Source organism: Cryptomeria japonica, chromosome 6 (genome assembly GCF_030272615.1).
Source record: "Cryptomeria japonica chromosome 6, Sugi_1.0, whole genome shotgun sequence".
NCBI lineage: Eukaryota > Viridiplantae > Streptophyta > Pinopsida > Cupressales > Cupressaceae > Cryptomeria > Cryptomeria japonica.
In genome coordinates this window covers 1,087,278-1,108,419 of record NC_081410.1, presented here as the reverse complement: position 1 = coordinate 1,108,419, position 21,142 = coordinate 1,087,278, and the positions used below count along the sequence as shown (strand labels likewise).

General features: G+C 37.5%; 1 protein-coding gene across 2 annotated transcripts; it reads left to right on the top strand.

Annotated features, from left to right (window-relative positions):
• Positions 1-683: 683 nt before the first annotated feature.
• Positions 684-20,785, top strand: LOC131029406 (silicon efflux transporter LSI3). Of its 2 annotated transcripts, none has more exons than XM_057959876.2 (5): positions 684-1,408; positions 2,243-2,428; positions 2,618-2,953; positions 3,631-3,820; positions 20,368-20,785. In XM_057959876.2, exons 1-5 carry the CDS (start codon positions 908-910, stop codon positions 20,628-20,630), a joined length of 1,476 nt encoding a protein of 491 aa, XP_057815859.1. In that variant the 5' UTR covers positions 684-907; the 3' UTR covers positions 20,631-20,785. The 2 variants fall into 2 exon arrangements, with proteins under 2 accessions (XP_057815859.1, XP_057815858.1); XM_057959875.2 differs by having other exon boundaries at positions 687-1,408; positions 2,129-2,428.
• The last annotated feature ends 357 nt before the right edge of the window (positions 20,786-21,142 follow it).

The following is a 21,142-nucleotide window of genomic DNA, read 5'->3' as shown; positions in this document are numbered from 1 at the left end:
ATTCATTCAATTAACCTTGACTTTAACTCCCAAAGTCATGTCAAGCATTTAATGCTTATTCCCTCTCCTCTCAACCTATCTCACATTGACACTTGTCATCCTGGGATTGGGTTGAAAGCCCTCACATGGATTTGAAATCATTCAATCCTGACCCTTGTTGAGATTACTCAATCTCAACCATCCATTGCTCCATTTTCCCTATAAATAGAGCTCATTTCTTCATAATCTAGATCCTGAAAACTTGTATGCATTTAACCTATAGGCATTTTAGAGAGCATTTAGCATAGTAAACTCATATATTGTCATTTTGGTGAAAATAAATCATTTTAGTATCAATAGCTTAATATTAGCTTCTTTATTTACATTTAGAACAATATTTCAATCTCAAACCTCCATAAGCATCCATAGTGCAAAAAGCTGCTGAGAGCTACACTATTTTGGAACTTGGAGAGGAGAGGAACAAGGGAGAAGGAACTAAGAGCATGCTAAGAGGCATTTGAAGATGCCTCATTATCTTCGTTTCATTTGTTAGATATATTAGCATGATTTTAGCATCTCTTTTGATATGTCTGTTTAAATTAACTTTTGGTTAACTAACACTAACGATTTTCTGGTTTCTTGTGTTGTTTGTCATTTGCTAACCTTGTCCATTTAACAAAGCATCACTAAACAAGACGTATCCATGGTGAACTCAATAAAAACCTTTCAACTTATCAATAGAAAAAAAAAACCATAAACAACGATAATTAATTAAATTTTCTATAAGATTCTCAGTTATCCTTCTTAAACAAATCTAAATAGGTAAACGACAACGTAGGACTTTCAAATCCACCTGACTTCAATTTGGAGAAGCACCACGTTGACTACTATTGTATAGTAAGTGAGGATAACTTCCGAGTTCAGAGCCATGGCGATGGCTTCGACCCCCAAAGTAGTGTTAGGATGTATTGGGTTTGTAGTATTTTGGATATTAGCTGTGTTTCCTGCGGTGCCCTTTCTTCCAATTGGGAGGACAGCAGGCTCAGTCCTCGGGGCATTGCTTATGGTCATATTTCAAGTGCTCTCACCTGATCAGGCCTATGCAGCAGTTGATCTTCCTATACTGGGTCTCCTCTTCGGCACAATGGTCGTCAGCGTGTATTTGGAAAGGGCAGACATGTTCAAGTATTTGGGACAGCTCCTCTCATGGCGTAGCAGAGGCGGCAGAGATTTATTATGTAGAGTTTCCGTTATTACAGCAATCACAAGTGCTTTGTTTACAAATGACACATGCTGTGTCGTTCTCACCGAATTTGTACTTAAACTATGCAGACAGCACAATCTGCCACCCCAGCCCTTTTTGTTAGCTCTGGCATCCAGTGCAAATATTGGCTCTTCTGCAACTCCAATTGGCAATCCCCAGAATTTGGTAACGTTTTATACAAGTTATGTTTCTGCAAACATATGATTTTTCTGGATTCAATTACATAGTTTATAACCAGTTTTTATCAAGCCATCTTCGTGAATCTTACCAGCATAAATGGTCGACTACTCTACTTAGGCATTCATTGCATTCACTAGCGGAAGCTCTGTGATTTCAAGGGAGGGTACCTACTCAGTAGTACTCCCATTTTAGCGGCATAAACTAATACAATTTTGCTCACAATCAAGACTACTTTTCTTGTTAATTGTCCTCACAATCAAACTCACTCAGCTTACTACGCCATCCTGCAAAACCTTCAGCAAAGGTGGTTGTGCATTATGAATCATTCATTATGGAGCTCCTTAGCTCATTCAATCTTATACAAATTATATGCTTTATAAAATTGAATGTTCTATACTTAGAATTACTTATTACAGCATGTCAAAAAAATCTGGAGAAAGCTGAAGATATGATTGAGTTCCTATCTGTTAATTCTAAAATATTTGTGTTGTTTGGTATTCAAGGTAATGGAGATCTGTGGAATTTGATAATGTTTTATGGTCGGTACAGCATTACTATCGTATTTTTAATACTCTTCCCAATATGTAAAATTTTGCTTGTATACTCTTTGGAAACAACAGACAATTGCAGTACAGCCAAGTTATTCTGTTTTCTATATTTTTCCCAATATGTATTTTACCTGTAGGCTTGTTTGGTTTGCAACAGGTAATTGCATTACAGAGCAAAATTTCTTTTGGTAAATTTGTGGTGGGACTTCTGCCTTCTATGATTTTAGGAGTTTTGGTGAATACTCTGATACTGTTGGTGCTTTATTGGAAGCTACTTTCTTCGGAGAAAGATGAAGAAGCTGTAGTGCAAGTTGAGGTGAGCGAAGAGGATGTTAACTCTCATAGATTTTCCCCTACAATGTTATCTCATGTGGGGTCCCCAGTTGATGATCTAAGCCTTTCAGAGGTTAATTCTGAAAGTGTTTATGAGAGAAACATCGGCCAAATTGACGTGCAGGTATTGACAATTTTTCACCAATTGGCAAATTTCTATAGAAAAAATTGTTCAGGTTTTTCTATTGAATGTAGATAAAGGTATTTGCCAAAATATCCATGGTTTGATTGCAAATCCAACATATTCCTTTATAATTAGTCAATATTACAGTATAACCATGAAAGATCCACCGACCATTTTTACTTGTTGCAGCGAGTTGAAAGCATTATCACAGAAGTGAGGGATGAGTGTGTGGGTTCTGAAGGACACCATGAAGGAGTTTCATCAAGGCGGTCATTGAAAGTGAATCTTCAACCCATTGCAAATGGCGACAATGTAAGAGGAATTCCATTGGCTGAGGTACTTGCAGGGAAGGAAGCTCTCCGTGATAAGTGGAAACACATTGCATGGAAAACATGTGTTTATTTAGTGACTGTTGGAATGCTAGCTGCCCTGATATGTGGCCTCAATATGTCATGGAGCGCTATTGCTGCAGCTATTGCCCTTGTAGTTCTTGATTTCACAGATGCTCGTCCCTCCCTTGAGAAGGTATAAAAACTTACTAACCTATGGTTTCAGGATAAAATGATTAAGCTTTAAATTTCAACAGAAGGATAAAAAAATGAACTTTGTCATGGATCGAGAATGAATGTGTCAGCTGCTGCCCTCCCGATTCATGTTTACACCAACTGATTTGCTCATGCTTGTTTCAGGACCGCCAACACCATTTTTATGAAGACTATATCAGTTCTTTGTACTAGAATAAAGGTCGATTTTAACAAGTCATCAAACATCACTAACAACAATTAGAATTTCACATGTCCATTAAATGTTCATAATTTTCTGTCACTGCTTGAGGAGACCGTGTCTGGGCATCCTGACAATATATTGAAGTATGCCATTGTTCATTTTGTCTTTATCAAAGTGTAAGCAACTAAGCTGGCTTCACAATAGACAAATCTTAAATTCATCAAGAACATTCATCAGAAATAAATATATTGTACAGTGAAAACCGTAACTTGCAAATTCATGTTTCCTTTCTGAACCCCATTATCCAGTTCGTAAATTTCATTTACATGGCTATGCCAAGAATTGGATTTATAGGATATTGTGTTGAATTGTTACTTGAATGGCAACACAAAAAAAAAAAATCATGTCAGAATCAAAGGGTAACTACTACTAGTTTTTTCTGACTAATTTTATTAAATTCCCTTCTTTCGGAGCAGGTTTCTTATTCTCTTTTAGTATTCTTCTCGGGTATGTTTATCACGGTAGATGGATTCAACAAGACAGGCATACCCAGTGCACTGTGGGATGCTGTTGAGCCTCATGCACATATTAATAATGCACTTGGGTTGGTGATTCTTTCAGTGGTCATAGTTGTTCTTTCAAACTTAGCCTCGAATGTGCCTACAGGTAAGTTTTCCCATTAATGTTTGATTACAATGGTTTGCACTTGAAAAATGAAATGCCTATCGTGTTTGAAGCTTCCACAAGTATGTAGGAATATCTCTAGATATTCCCACCTGCAACTGGTAATGCTGTTTGTTTAACTTCGCTTCATTTATGAATCAAAACTTCCTATCTGTGTCTTAATCTACAGAGGCAATATTTGTTGTTTTATTCTATTTTGAAATGAATATAGAGGTGGGTTACTGTGTAAAAGGGAAAGAAGGCTATAGAGAACGAGTAGACAGAAATAATTATCAACACCATAAGAAGCAAACTGATAGACAAAATTGATCTATTTAGCTGTATGAGACTTCCATGCTGCATTTTATCCGTTCTTTTGTGCATGCTATGTATGATTTTGGTAGTTCATAGTTCATACACTTTTTGTTCGTATTTGTATTGTTTGATTTTAGATTAGAAAGGAATATTGAACCTTCTATGTTTTTCTTGAAAAAAAAAACTGTAAATATTATTAAATCAAACATCAATAGCACCATGATACTCTTCACTTTGTGATAAATGCACCCAAATATTCACTATCTTTTAATGTGGGAAAAATTCACTGGAACGTATTGGACAAATATATTATTACTTGCATAATAAATTCAGGTTACAAAATACGTGGCCTCAGTTATATGGTATTGCCTCCAAACATACCGTTTTGCAATCTAAATGAAGCTCAAGATTCATCATGTCTTAATCCTAAGAAGACTTTTGTACTCCACCTCCTTATAGTAAAATTCTCAAAGACAGTTTTCACCTCTAAAGAAAATCAAAAGCTTCTCTTAAAAATACAAATGCTCCTTGGGGTTTTCCTGAGTTACCAACCATGGGCGAAGTTTTGGGGGAGGGGAATGGGGACAGAATGTTCCCTCCCCATCCCTGATTTTTTTGAAACAAAAAGGGACATCCCTGGTATGTCTCCTCGAGGTGGGAGACATTCCTCAAGCAAGGGTCCTCGGGGTGATGTCCTTTTATCACCAATGTCCTTGGAATGTCTTGGGGATGTTAGGACATCCCCTGCACTATTGTGTGATTGGAGTATGGAATTCCATTTCAGTTGAACATTATTCTTTTTGCTTTTAAGGTGGAGTAAAACAAGTATTAGTGTAGTTAACAAATTGGTACCCTGCTATCTTGAGCATTAAAGATGGATTCATCATGAAGGCTCTGCAAGACCTAATTGTAAATCTGCATACCGAAGAGCTCTCTGAGGCATATACTTGTGATTCATTTAATCTTATTAAAACCAAATTTGAGGTGAATGTGTTGGTTGAAAATTTTGTACACTTGGGAAAATATACAAAATTGTGGATTCAACCACAATGTATGAGTAAAACTCTCATAATTAAGGGAAGGCTCCCCCTATCTATATCTAATCTAAAACTAAACAGGATGAGACAACAATCTTTCTTTTTTCTTCAAGAAAGCCAATATCATTTTCTCTTCACAGAAAAGTGATAGCAAGTTAACTTAGAACAACAATAACAACTTTTTGAAATAAGATGAGAGAAAGGAAATGAAGTTTCCTGAAAGCTCAAAGACTTCCGTCACTTCCTTTGGGACGAGACAGCAATATCAAGCTCAAAGACTTGAATATACGAAGTCCTATCTACCCTGTTCTATGCTAATAATATCAAGAATAAATTATAGCAGCACAAAGTCTGAAATATCTTATTCTCTTTTACACAAAATAGTAAGAACTAGTATAAGCTCAAAGACTCACAACTATTTCTTATCACAAAATTTATTTCTAATTTCTTTCAAGAACAAGTGTAAGCACAAAGTCTTACAACTCTTCCTAAAAGAATGTTTACTCTAATTGGTATTAACCTCCAATACTTGCAGCACAAAGACTGCAAATCAAATTCGATTAAGCTCTCTAAGAAACACTTGCAAGAAAGATAATATGGAACACAAACTCGAGAATGTAGCACAAAGACTCAACACTTGAGTATTCTTCTTCTATTCCTTTCAATTCTTCAATTGACACATAAAATCTCAAAGACTTCTTTGCTGCAAATCTACCAAAGTTTTTGCTTGCTTTCTAAAAGATAAAAATTACAATAGACCCCCTCAAGTATTTATAGGGGAAGAGTCTTAAGAAAAAGGTGGGAGTATAGGGGAGGAGTCTTGAGAAAAAGGTGGGAGGATCCTAACTAACTTGAGAAATTCTCTCAACCACCAAGACTTATTCAATAACTAACTATGACTTATTCAAAGTCACAAGTCCTATTCTAAATTGACTTGTAACTCGTCTACTTGTAATTACAAAAGTGCAAGTAATGACTTAACTTGCAATTTACAAAATGTTTTTACAAGTAAACATGTCAAAAGATAAACTACAACTAAGAGATTACAATTCTGAAAAATGCAACTAAGTGTTGAAAAACACTTCTGGATGATCACTTGCAGTTCATCAAGATTCGGTTCATGGGTATTCTTTGTCACAATCATGGTTTTCACAATAACATCGCTGCAACAAAGGATTGTGGCATTATTCTTCTCAAAGGAAGAATGAATTTCCTGGAAGAAGACTTGATAGGCAACCAAAGCTTGAATAGATGCAGCTCAAAATGGTTCACTCCTCCACTCATGATGAATCTTCAACTGTAGATCTGAGAGAACCCTTTCTTCTGATAATAATTTCCCATTGTGATCCATGATATTGCAAGAAACTTTCTCACAATGAGAAACAATATCCTGAAATACTTCCAATCGCAATCTCATAGAATCATCAATGTCTTCAACAAGTGACTTGAGAACAAGGGCTTTGTTCTCCAAGAGATCCTGGTATTCTAGATGCACAACCCTCAAAGGAATAACCTGATGTTCTAGAAGAACACTCAACTTTTGTTGAGGAATCTTGAGCCATGTTGTCAAGCTATCTTCCACCTTTTCCAAGTTATGTTTGAAAGCATCAGAAACCTCGTTCAATTGTTCCTCAATGGTCTTCAATTTGAGCATCATTTGAAAAACCTACTTCAAGACCTATGCACATAAATCATGAAGCTGATCCAAATGCTTGTACCTTTTGAGCAGCTCTCTCAACTCCTTGAATTGATTCTTGTGGACCGGAAGAACTTGAAGGATTGCTCCCTTCACTAGCGAATTTTGTGATCTTTTGAACAGCTGCAACAAGTTGCCTATTCTCCTCTTCTAGTTTGTCCTTCTTAGCTAGAAGCTCATCATATTGATGTACTAGTGAAGCTACAGACTACTGGGAATCATGTTTGACTACTTCATGTGTTTGCTTACCCAACTCTACCCTTGTGACCTTGTAATCAGCAACTTGCATCTCCTCATGTGGCTTGTCTACAAGAGGTTCAACAATTTCAGCCACCTTCATCTTGTTGCTCTCAGTAATTACCCTTGAGATTGTCTTGGCCCTTTTAGCAACCTTAGGCTTAGATTGCTTAAGTTGCTGATAATCAAAGACATCAAGAGAAATTTCTTGCTTCTTTCTCTTGGGAGTGAAAGAACTAAGTCATGGAGGTAAAGCCATTAGCTCTCCTTCAGTAGCAGCTCAAAGCAGAGGAGAAGCAATTTCTGTTTGAACAACCGTAGTCATCCTGGGGGAAGTATCTGTCTGGATAGCAACCATGGCTTGCTCAGTAACCAAAGGGCATGAGGATTGTTTCATAAACTCCTCAAAGCTGGAAGTAGAGGTATCAATCTCTGACAAATGAATACATGCAGGAGTATCCTTGAAGATTTCCAGCAAACTCTCTTGTCGATGATCAAGAGGTGGCTCAACTACTGAAATGGGAACGATATTCTGAGGGGACTCATCCACTACTGTGTCAGGAGGAGATAAAGGTAGCTCCATGGGGATTGAGGAAGGAACCTCATGAGGTGACTCCGGAGTTAGTGACTTAGAAGCATCATCTAACTGTTGTTCTTCCTCTAGATCTTCAGGATCAATCACATGAATGTGAAGTTAGGATCTCTCCTTCCCACAAACTGTCGCCTCCTCAGGAGGAAGTACCATCGCTCGACTAACCCGCAACTTGATTTTTGTGCCCGAAGATGATGCACCTTCCTTGTTATCTATGTGGATTTCAGACTTGCATCCGAGGGGTCGTGTAGAATCATCTTCTCTTCCAACCTTGATCTTGATGAGTCTAACACCATTACCTTTGAGCCAAGTGTTGGTGTTAGCTAGGATAGGCTGAAATCTCTCAAGAATAGAATTGCATTCTTTGTGTGACCACTGAATTAATGGAAGTGGAGCTTCATCAACTCTTCGTGAAACATATTCTGGATCAAGCACATTCCCATCATCAATCATTCCTTGTGGATTGTCCATCAGGTTCAAATCAATAATCTGCTCAAGGGTGAGCCTGCAATAATCCATCTTATGAACCTCCTTTTCTGTACGAAGATCCACCCAAATATCCTCTATGCGATGCACATGTATGAAGGACTTTTTGATTCTCTCCTTCATACCTTGGTAGTCAAAATCTGCTCTTAACTTAAACCTTTTGAGTTTTATCTCCTGCATTTCAGTCTCCATAGCTTTGGCTTTGGTGGATGTAAGAAGGGAATACCGGCCAATCTTCAATGGGTTAGTTGTAGAAATCCCCATCCCAACCTTATGCTTGATAGATTGATGTGCATGAACAACCATGATCTGTTTTCCCAACTCCATAAGAATAATCTTATCAGTTCAGTATCTAGGAAGCATGTACGACTACCCGTTGTAACATCCAACTCTCATGTAAGTGAAAGTCGGGAATTGAAAGAACAAGCAACCATATTCATTCACTCTTTCCCATGCCTCGTCTGATACTCTTCTATTCTTTACAGTCTTACCAAACTAACACATGAAATAACCAAAGAATGCATCCTGAATCCCCCTGAAATGTAATCTGCTAGGTCTCAAAGGCAGCTAATCATAGTACTCCCACACCGGTATAAGTGAGCGATCACCCTTGGTAGAAAGACCAAGGAAATGTCTAAGTGATGCTGCTAAATACACCAAGTATGAGTTCATATAGAATGTCATGGTAGTAGGGACTGCTGCAAGTTGTTCACACAAAGCGTCACTAATAATTTCTCCCCATAAGATGTGATGGGATTGCCTTATGAACATGATAAACTGATACATCCAGGGCTCAAAAACATTAGAATGCTCTAGACCCAACATCCTGCTGAGACGAGTAATGATGTCTCCAATTTCCCACTTGAAGTCACAATGGTACAACTTAGCTCACCTTGTGAAAGCGGTACATGGCTCATGAATCCACCTGTTAATGTGGCGTTTGCAATCATTTTCCCTCTTGACATAATAATCAGTTGCACTATCCTTGGAAATCTCCATATACATAGGTGTTGATGGTATTTTGATAACTTTGTCAATAGTATCCGCATCAAGACGGATTATTGCCTCCCCATCATCATTTTTGATAGTTCTTGTCTCTTTATCAAAATGGTGAGCACAAGCAAGAACAAACTCAGGTTCTAGGGCAGCTACCGGAAAAAAAGAAACATGGTGAATGTGGCTGTCCAACAGTTGCTGCATATTACTATCTTGCGGATCCTCCACCCTTTTGATGAAATTTGACATGTCAACATGCCCTATTTCCGTATCCTTGATATGAACCATAGGAGAGGAATCTTGTGAAGGAGAAACCTCATTCTGGTACTTATCAAATTTGTATTTCATCTTCTTTGGAACGTGTTGATGTGTCTTTTATACATGATCAAACACAGAATAAAATACCCAAAGGTACCTCATCCTCTCTTGAACAAAGCTTCCCCGAATGCTGAAGATTTCGCCTAAGGATCAAACGAGGGGCCCTACGTACTTTCTATGAAAGCTGGTTCTTGCAACTTACTTTACTGATGAGGAACTGGATTTTCCTAATACTAACCAATGTTTCAAAAAAAGGACAAAAGATAAGGGATTCAAGAGGGCTATGCTAAACTAAGCCTAAGAATGACTAAACGAAGGGCGATCTTAGTGAAACTCTACCAATCTCAATATTGCCATAAAACAACAACTCTACTGGAATTGATGCGATCTTCTAAGGGAATTCAAAGATTTTTGAATCATGAATGAACATAGATACTATCAATAGGATACATATCAGTATTCAAGTAATGATTTAACCCTAAACAATTTCAATATCTCCAGTTGACCACACAAGGCACACTTACAATCAGTAAGAGGCTAGTGGTTTGGACTATGAGCTTCACTAAAAGATCAAACACAACATTTATCACTGAATCTAACTCTAACATCTAAATACTATTTTCAATAAGTGATTCAAGGAGATGAACAACCATGTAAGAAGCTACAAAGATCGCAATAAAACACCATAACTTCAATATTTCATTGATCTCATAGCAAAATATAACAACAATTGTTCAACTTTCTCTCCTCACCAAATTTGCAATAACTACTCTTCTTCTCTGCTGCTAATAAACTTATTCTTCTTAACTCTAACCTCTAAATGAAATGAGTGAGAGCTTATATAGCATTTTCAAATACAATGAATGACCCAGATTTAAAGAAGATCGAGGACTGAGATTTTGACACCTAAACCCTAATTAGGCTTTGTTACAAAAATAACCCTAATTAGATAAGCATTATCATAACATAGCCAATAGAAATTGGCACAAATAACGAGAAAGCATCGTCCAATAGGGATTGAATTGCCACATCATTTCATAAAAACTTCTCATCTAGAATTTTGTTCCCTTTTCCTTGTTCCTTTCTGGCATATTCAATGAATCTAGACGTAATACCTTCAACCTTTGCAATGGGAACTCAGGCAGGTTCTTCATTCGCTCTTCCGAGTGAAGGACCTCATCAAAGGCCGAAAGAAGAGTCATCTCCCATCCATGCTCTAAATCTTTTTTTTTCTCAATCAGGAACATAGTAGTATACATCTAATCTCGCTACTCTTTTGTGATTATGTCTTCCTCTCTACAAAAGATGACCTTGATCTTGTCCTCCAATTCTTGGATGTCCACATCTATTTCAATCTCTATCCTTCTATCAAGGATTGTACACAGTACATCAAACACCTTATTCCGAATAGGATGGATAGTGTCCTCAACTCGGCTGCACCTACTAATAATGTCCTTGAATAGAACTTCCTTCATTTGGAGCAAAGTTGACCATTGTAGGAGATTATGGATTCCTCCATCAATTATCCTTTCTTGTGCTAAAACCTGTCTTGATGTCCTTACCACTTGCAATACTGGGATGACAATGTCTCTAGTGTGAGTGAATGCATCGACAGTTACCACTAGATTATGAATGATCTAAAGGACTTGGATGGCCCTGTGAACTGTTTTCATCATTCTTCCAACAAATTCCTTAGCTATCATGTAGGATCTATCAATCCATGTATCCATGAGTTGGGCTAAGTTCTTCATCTTTTCTGCCTGATTTATTGACTCAAGAAGGAGTGCCTGCAAGGGTGAGACTACTAGATCCTGCCGCCTTAACGACTGGTTAAGGTGGTTAAAATAATTCCTCCAAGCATTAATCTCCTTTTCCAACCTTTTATTCTTTTCCATTTCTTTTAGTTTATCATTAACTGCCCTTACTGAATCAGTCGCATCTTCCATGGCTTGCTCGGAGGTAAGTGGGCCAAGATCAAATGTCTCTAAATCATATTTTTCTGCCATGATCTCATCATCGTACTTGTCCACTGCTGGTGTAGCTAACTGTATCTTTTTGGATCCTGTATCATCTCTAATTACCTTTGATATCTTTGTAGCTTTCTTCCTTTCAATCTCTTCTTGAGAATTGCCTAGAAGGCTTTCTAAATCAAATGCTTGCTCTTCATCTTCAACCACAACTACCTTTGAAAGTCTTTCTCTAAGACAATCTGGAATGGAAGACTTTCCCTCTCTTACTTGCACTTCCTTAAGCAATGGCTGCTCGCCTCTAAAAGGAGATGTCGCTTCATCATTTATTTATCTTTGTTGATCATTAACATCAACTTGGAGAGGAAGAGACTGACTTGATGAGTGCTGAGGTGTCCTTCCTTTGTCTTGTTTGTCATTTTGTACTGTGGATTCCATAGACTCATCTATTTCATACACCTTCTCTCTTTGATCCTCTCCTTGACTTATCTCCTTTCCATGTCTAGAAGAAGCACTCGAGAAATGATCAAGATTCACCTTTTGTCTCTTCTTGGACGATTCTCTCTTTTCAGGTCCCTCCTTTCTCTTGGACCCCTTAGAATGAGAAGTGTTCTCACTTGCACTCGCCTCTCCTTCTTCTATTCTTGTTTCTAAGCTAAATGTCATAGCTATGTTTTGTTCCTTCAACTTTTGATGTTGGACATCTACCCATCTGTGAGTACAACTCAAGACTGGATCCATCAATGCTCTTAAGTCTGCGACCTCTTGCTCATCCCAATCAATCTTCATTTATTTGTCTTCTTTCTCATAGGAAGATTGAAGATATCTACCACTGTCTTGTGCTTGATCTACTACTCTATAAACTTTGCATTTCCTGATACGATCTAAGGGCAATCGAGAGTGCATCTTCCTTTTTACCTCTACATCATCCTAAACATTTATCCAGAAGTCCTCTACTTGAAATACATACTTGTACTTCTTCCCAACTATTTCTTCCATATGACCATTAGGATCAAAATTTTCTCTCGAGGCAAAAGATGTGAATGAGTAGAGAGATAGCTCCTTTTCTGCATCTTTAGCTGCTTGAGAATTAGGACATACTTCAATTGAATTTTTAAGTGAAATAGGTATAGGGATACCATTTCCATGCTTATGTCTTGATGCCTTAGCACAAGCTGCCAGCTGTCTAGTCACCTCAAGTAGTACTATTCTATCCGTAGGATACCTTGGCAACATATAAGGAGGTGAAGGACATCCATGGATCTTGATGTAGGTGAATTTAGGAAATTGAATGAACCATGCACCATGTTTTTTCACGAGTTCTTGTGCCTCTGGAGACAATCTTTGGTGAATTCCTCCTTGTAGTGTCCTGGTTATATGCATTGTGAAGGTATCGTTGACTAGCTTGTAGTAATTCTTAAGCGGATGATGCAATTGAGCATAAGAATCACATACCCTTATCTCTTTGGGTCCTCTCCCAACAACTCCTCTATGTGGTAGTCCTGCATATTCAAAGCATCTGGATAAAGAATATATAACATATGAGCTCATGTGGAATGACTTAGTAGGGACTAGCCTCCTCAACTGCACATCTAGGTTGTTACTAATAATCCTAGCCCAACTGAACACCCCTTTCCCTTGAACAATCACTTGTATAAAGAAGAACATCACCTATCGAAAAAGAAGGCTTGAGAGGCACCTACAATTCGATTAAGCATGGTTATCAAGTCTTTGAATTCTTCTTGGAAATCAATTCTGTGAGGTGTATTGGGTATCTTATTTAGGCGAGGCCTACTTTTGAGCAACCAATTCTTATTGATGAAGTTTAGACAGGTATCAGAATCATCCTCGTAGATAGACTTAGCTCCTTCTAGACTCTTGTAGATCATATCTCTCTGCTCTGAAAGATGAAAAGCTTCACTTATAGCTCCTTCTGAGAGATAGGCGAGGATAGTTCCATCTTTGGCTACAATTGTCCTTGAATGTGAATCATAGTGCCTGACACATTCGATCATTAGCTCATGACATCTGACTGTGGGAGGGAAACCTGCCGCCTTTATGATCCCACTCTCGATTATCTTCTTGGCTATGGGTGATGGCTTGCCGATGTAGGGTGCTTCTCAAAACTTCTTCACATTGAAGTTTCCTAAGTTGGTGTCTCCGATATTGCTCCATTTGGATACGATCCTCGTCCCCAAGTCGTCATTCTTTTGATCTTCTTTAATGAGAGCCTGCCGGGTAGAGGATCCACTTGCCTTGGGGGCCGCCATTTGTTACCTATAAAAAAGGGCTTAAGTTAAGTTTTAGGTATAGTAATCTAGATAGGCGATTCAAGACCTTAAAAGAACAATTAACTTCAATTTGCACTCAAATGAATAAGCATTAAACTTTACAAATTGAAATTACAAATGAATCAATAAGAAGACCTATCTTTACAAAAATATTGAATAAAAATCAGATCTTCATTTAATCCTCTTCAAAATAAATCAGATTGCACATACCTTAACCTTAATTTTTGAACCTGAAAAGAGGGGGAAAATAATGCCTTGCTATTGAATTCACCTCTTTCCAAAATGCTGTTCAAAGAAATTTGTTCTGCTAAAAGCTTCAGGTCTGCACCTCAAATTCACCTTCGAAGGATTGCTGATCTTCTAAGTTGTCCTTGAGAGGATCAGGTCTGAGATTAAGAAGGTTAAATCTGCCTGATTTATTATATGATTTTTGCCTTCTTAAACCTGAAATTTGCCTTCTATCTGCTGGAGTTCGCTTCTCCAAGTCTGCTCCTTGAATTCGCTTTACGAAGAATGAATGAATGATTAATGATTTTGAGATTTACTTCCCTTTATAGGCGCTTCCACCCTTTGCTTCAAGAGGCCGACCTTGTTATATATAAAAAAAAATTCATTAATTGACCCTCTTGAGATGACCGACTTTGTTAAAATTATATAAAAAAACTTTGGCGCCAAAGGGTAAATGTTTTAAATTTTAAATTTAAAAAGTGTTAGGTCAAGGCAAATTTGCTTAGTTGTTCAAAATGAGGTTTGATGAGCGATTTAGGAGAGGAATAAAGTATTTTGGAATCTAAGCTTGGCTCGTAGGTCCTCTCCCTATCTCAACCTAGCTCATCCATCCTTAAAGTGATGTCAATTTCAAAGTGTTTGGTGGGAAATTAGGCTATCTTAGGATTTCGCTCTGGACCCTTTGAGAGGGTCAGGAGCGATTTTTTCTCTTTAGACTCAAATTTTCCACTTTCTCATCCTCCAATTGCTCCCAAGATATGATAATATCCTAACTAAGGCTCCAAGGCACAAAATTGGTCCAAATTTGAAGCAAGGAGGATCTTATGAAAATTCGCTCTGGACCCTTTGGAAGGGTCAGGAGCGATTTTTGCGATTTAGCCTTAATTCTATCATTTGTTTGCTCCAAATCACTTCTCAAGGCAAGTATACATTAATCTACTCTCCACCAATGCCTTAGGAATCAAGATCTTGATCTCAATCATGAGCAAATCAGAGGTTTTTGGGAATTTTGCTCTGGACCCTTTGGAAGGAACAAGAGCGAAATTCTTCCTTAGGCTTATTTTACACTTCTTTTTCCCTTAAATCACCCCAAACTTGACTTATCCAATCTCTTCTCGCCATAATCAAATCAATTTGCCATCAAAACAAGGTTGCCTTAGTGCACTAGGTGAAATTGGGAGCCCATCTAAGAATTTCGCTCTGGACCCTTTGGAAGGGTCAAGAGCGAAATTTTCTTTTCTTGACTCAATTCACACTCAACTTGCCTTGGACTCGTCCCTTTGACTTTTACCTCATCATACTCAAACCAACTTGCTCTAAAGTGATGTTCTTTTCAACTTTTTTGGTGAGGAAATGAGCTATCTTAAGGATTTCACTTTGGACCCTCTAGAAGGGTCAGGAGCGAAATTCATGTTTTAGGCTCAAATTGACTTCATTTCCAACCTTTCCCTATCAAAACAAGTGCTTTTCTTTCAAAAATGCTTGGGACAAGGATTAGTTCATAGGTTTGGGCAAGGTAGAATGCCTTATGAAGAAATTTGCTGTGGACCCTTTGGAAGGGTCAGGAGCGAAATCTTTCTTCTTGGCTCAATCCTCATTCTTTTTCACTTGGCTTTGTTCTAAACTTGATCTTTGATCCTTTTCCTTCCATAATCTTGCAAATTTGCCCAACCATTCAATGACTTAGGTGAGGAATTGGGCCTTTTGGGAATTTTCGCTCTGGACCCTTTGGAAGGGTTAGGAGCTTAAATAAATTTCACTTTGGACCCTTTGGAAGGGTCAAGAGCGAAATTTGCAATTATGATTAATTTCTTGACCTTTTCATCACTTTGCTTTGTTGAACACATCAATTTTGTCTTGATCGTGCCATAAGGACAAAGTTTTTATACAAATTAGGACCAGGAAGGGAGGTATTAGGAAATTCGCTCTGGACCCTTTGGAAGGGTCCAGAGCGAAATTGAGGTTTTAAGCTCAATCTTCTCATTTTCCCCTCAATTTTACTCTTAGACTTGGTTTTTTAGGTCCTCCATCTTAATCAAGTCCATTTGCCTTTTGATGACAAATTAGGTCTTCTCTAAGGATTTCGCTCTGGACCCTTTGGAAGGGTCAGGAGCGAAATTGATGTTTAGACTCAATTTCTTCATCGCCTCTCGTTCCAAGTGCATTTATCCCCTTCAAAGATGCCATGGGAGCAAGGTTTGTGATGCAAATTAGGACTAAGAAAATAGATATGAGGAAATTTGCTCTAGACCCTTTGGAAGGGTCAGGAACGAATTTCTCCTTTTGGCTCAAATTCCTTATAGTTACATCCTTCCAAGCTTGCTCATGCTATCCTTCATGCCTACACTTTGATCACTTGCTTCATCACATCAACTCAGACTCAACAGAAGGCAAGACTCTGGCCTAACAACTCACAACCTTGACTCATCCTGACTCAAACTCCTCAAGACCTCCTTGCAAAATATACATTCTCCAACTTTCGAAGGCAAGATCCTGCTAAAATTACATCAGAGTTCAAGGCAGAGAAAAAATGACTTCCCCAAGCTTAGGTCAAACTTGGCCCTAAAAGGAACCCTAGGCAAGCTCTACGAAAGAAACCCTAACTTACTCGACCTAGGCGACCACTAACTCACTCAAAACACCTAACAAGCAGATAAAAAGCTAAGAAAAGAGAAAGCAAAGACCAAAAAAGAGAGGGGGTCCCCATTTTGATGGGGCGATGTGTGAAATGGTCACAACAGAATGGAAGATGATGGTAAATCTGACATTGAAGAACAACCTGGTATGCTGCGATGAAGACTTAAGAGTGTCAAAGCAACATCAAGATCAGCGACAACTATCATCTTCTCTTCTTCAAATGGGAAAAACTCTAACTCTTGCACTTCACAACTTTGTGAGAGGAAGATGGGAAATAAATGGGGATGTTTGAAACTTGGCTTTTGACCAATTTCGGATCTTGGGGAATGTTTTACAAGTATACAAGTGGAGAAGAACAAATGTGCAATCGGACTTTTGAAACCCGAATGCAATTATACTTGTAAAAAGGAAAATGAAGAAGTGGGCGAAAAATGAGATTTTGACATGTGGGAAATGGCGGGAATGGTAGGTACGGATGATGGTAATGAAAATAGAAAGATTTTGGGAAGATCATCTTTATAAAAATGGGAAGAACTTTCAACTTGTAATCAGATTTTAAAAACCCGATTTTGAAAGGATGAATATTTTTCAACTTAGAAACTTGGAATTTCACCAAAAGATGGTTAAGGTTTTTCAACCAAAGGGGAAGATCAACTATTTTCATCTTACTTGCAATCGTGTTTTTAAATCCCGAATGCAAGTAAAGAGGGAAAATGTGGAAAGACAATGCAATTCACAAATTGCTTTGCAAACTTGGAACAAAGGGGAAAAACTCTCACAAAAACCGATTTTAGGCAAGAACTAACAAAACTAACATATATACAATATGATCAAGGAAACCAAAACAAACAAAAACAAGAAAAAGAGAAGAGAACATACCTTGATCAATCAAAACAACCTCCCAAGACTAAGAAGCAATCCTTGAAAGAAGGGAGAAAATCTCTTAAATAGACAATAAACCACACTCCAAACCCTAGCCACATTTTTAGAAAAACGCCATATGGATCAAAACGTCCATCCAAAGCATGAATAATCAGTCAAGACAAGCATTCGACCTCCACGCCTAGATGAAAGAAACCAAAACGACTTAGGAGAGGCAAGATTCGTGGCATTTCAAGAAACACGTGTTTGCTGTTTGAAGGTCATTTAATCAGCAAAACGTCTTCCAAATGGCATGAAAGGAGTTGAAAGATGCATAAAAATAGCAAGGAAACTTAAACGTCTTCTTCCTCCTCAAATCTCTCACAAAAATCGGTTGAAATCTTCAACAAAATCCTCCAATATTGCTGATTGGGTTCTTGAAGAGGAATGACAAGTTTAAAATGAGAAGAACAAAAGAAATCGGGTTTCTTTCACCTACTTGAAAGTAAAAAATGCTCACTTTTTCATGCATAAGGCAAAATTGGGTTTGTGAGAGCAAACAACAAGTTTAAAATGCATGTAAAAGGGAAATAAAACGCCCTTTACAAGTTTTAAACAACTCAACAAAAGGCTAGTAAAGGGAAAATAAAACTCTTTTTACAAGTCACAAAAATAACTAAAAAATAAAACTTGTAATAGGGAAATAAAATCCCTATTACAACTTAAAGTGACTTTATAAAACTTGTAATGGAGGAGAAAAACCCCTACCATAACTTAAAATCACTTAAGTGGAACTTTTTAAAGGAATTACAAGTTTTATTTGAACTTTATAATTTAAAGTTCACTTGTAAAATGTCCAAAAAGTTCCTACAATGACTAAAAGCCAAAAAGCAACAAGGGGAAAATAAAAAGTAAGTTACAAGTTCTATTTTTCATAAAGTGCACTTGTAATTAACTTAAAATTTCCCTACAAACACTAAAACAAAGGAAAAAATAAAACTTGCAACTTAAGGAAAATTTCCCATCTGCAGTCAGGGAGAAAAAACCCGAAATTGAAGGAAAACCATAGCAAACGAACTCAGAATGCAATGAAATTTTAAACGTGGTTTGAGGATGGACTAAGGATTAGTCTAGTCCAAGGGTAAGGCGCAATTATGCCTCAAGAAGCATTCCATAGAGTAAAATTTTCATTTTTTTGACAATTGTTTTATATAATGGTCCATTTTTGAAAAGGACAACAAAATCCTAATGACATGATTGAGGGAATGCATAGATGATATATTTGATCATGCAAACCTGTTGTGTCACCTTTAGCAATCTGCACAGAATTGCATATAGTGTTATCTAAAGTTTAAACGATAATTATAAACATTGATGCCACTCCCTTCAACCACAGTTTTTGTGTCATACATGCAAATGGCATTTAACACTGGGTGGGAGAGAAAAGGTTTCAGCTGCTGCTCCGTTGTATAACAATGCTTAATGGAAGAGGAAGTGCTCAGTATTGGAAATGCCTATTGCATTGCTGAAAAGTATGAAAAAAGTTTGTTATATAAATCAAGGATAATGAGACGCTCTGCATTTTTCAGCGCTCCAATAGGAATTCTCTCTCTCTCTCTCTCTCTCTCTCTCTCTCTCTAACCATCCTCCTGCCATTTCTGGGATCTCATGAATTGAAGATAATTCATGAAAAGAATTAGGAAATGCCAAGAATGGGAAAGGCTATCACCAAATGTTCTTGTCATAGATTATCCCATTATGGTCATCCAAAGAAAGAGGTCTAATTTGCAGGTTCATGGGTCCATGTTCCTCTCGTAAGAAACTTTGAGAGAGGAAAGCTGATTGGTCAATGATCAGGGTTAAGATGGAATATTGATAGGGCTGAGAAGATGTTTTACAATATTGTTCCCATCAAGGAAAGATAAGGCTGTTTGAAATATTGGTCAATAGGATTCAACCCAACAGGAGAATTGACTGCACTTACACCCATTTTTGTTAGACTATTTGCTCTGCCAACTGAATTCTCATTGTCCGTGGAGTCAAAACAATGGCTTCTAATCAAACAAAGACCTCAGGAAGTGTAAATTGGACAGGGATGTGGAGGAATTGGAACTTCGTGATTGTTCATAATTGATATTGTATGAAAGAGATGTATTAAAGGGGGAGTATAGAAAATTGTGTATGATTAAAGAACTTAGCTATTAGTGCGGTATATACTAGACCAAGGCTTCAGGATGGGGAAACAAGTTTCAAGGATGGCTAGAGAGAGGAATCAACTTCTAGAGCATGGCATGAGAACAAAGGAAAATTAGGATGGAAAGGAATCATTAGGAAGAAACAAAGGATGGCACAAAATCTAGAAAATTCACTGAATGAAAAATAACACATTTTTTGAAGATCTAGAACTCTTTAAGATTTTGTTTTGTCTTGGATTTTATTCCAGGGAATTGCAGTGGATGTTAGTAAGTTATATCTAAAAAGCAGGACTTCTGGTAAGATGGATTACAGGTTTAGGTAATTGTTTTTAGGGGTGCTTGTATAGGTCCTTTAGTTATGGTTTTTATTTTCATGTCTTTCAAGCATTATGGTTTTCTGTAATGTTCAGTACAGTTTTCAGGAGGAATTGTTTCTGTCCAGTCTAAATGGAACATCGTCGTATATATTTCCTTTTGTGCATACATATAACATCCTCCTTTCTTTCTGTTAGAAAAAAATCAAGTTAATAGTGTGCTCTGTGTATGTTCATGACATGCAATTCTCATTCAAAGACGCTCAGCCTTCCTCATTTTATATAAGTTGATTTTTTCAAGCAAACTTCTAATGCTGTTTATGCTTTCATTGTTCAAATTTTATTAACATGTTAATGAATGTTATTTTATTTGTTCTCAGTGCTTTTGTTGGGTGCTAGAGTGGCAGCATCTGCAGCAGCCTCGGGGGCAAGTGTGAGGAAAGCATGGCTCATTTTAGCATGGGTTAGTACTGTGGCAGGCAACTTAACATTGGTAGGTTCAGCTGCAAATTTAATTGTTTGTGAGCAGGCCAGAAGAACACAATTCTTTGGATACCACCTCTCATTTTGGGGTCATCTGAAATTTGGAATTCCAGCAACATTGGTGGTTGTGTCTGTCGGTTTACCCCTTATAAGGAGCTGAGAACTAAGAAATTGAATTATTGGGCTTTATTTCAGGTTGTAGTGATCATGCATGTGTAGCTATGACTCACTAAAGTTGAAGAAAGCAACATTATTTTTCTACAATGATATGCTTTTTGGTCAGATAATACCAGTTACGGAAAAAGATTTTTAGAATCTCACTCCTTTGATGTAATGGTGGCAGGTTCTTGTGTCATTGCAGCAATTTTCATTTTCATTGCTATATTTTCTTATGACCCAGAATAGAGATGCAAAATGAATTTCCACCAATTTGATTGGCTAAAATATTTTAGCTCTTAAAGGCAATTAATACAGAAGTTGTGGTATGGCCATTATATTGCCAATCATAAAAGCAGGCAGAAAGGAGGGTCATGTGCATAATTATTGCTGACTTAACTAGTTGACTCCTTTCCTGCTATTTTCATGTGTATATTTATGGAGTTGGAAACAAATGCTATTAAGCACTGGCTTATTCGATCCAAATTTTAGCTTGTTTTAATTGTGCACTTTAAA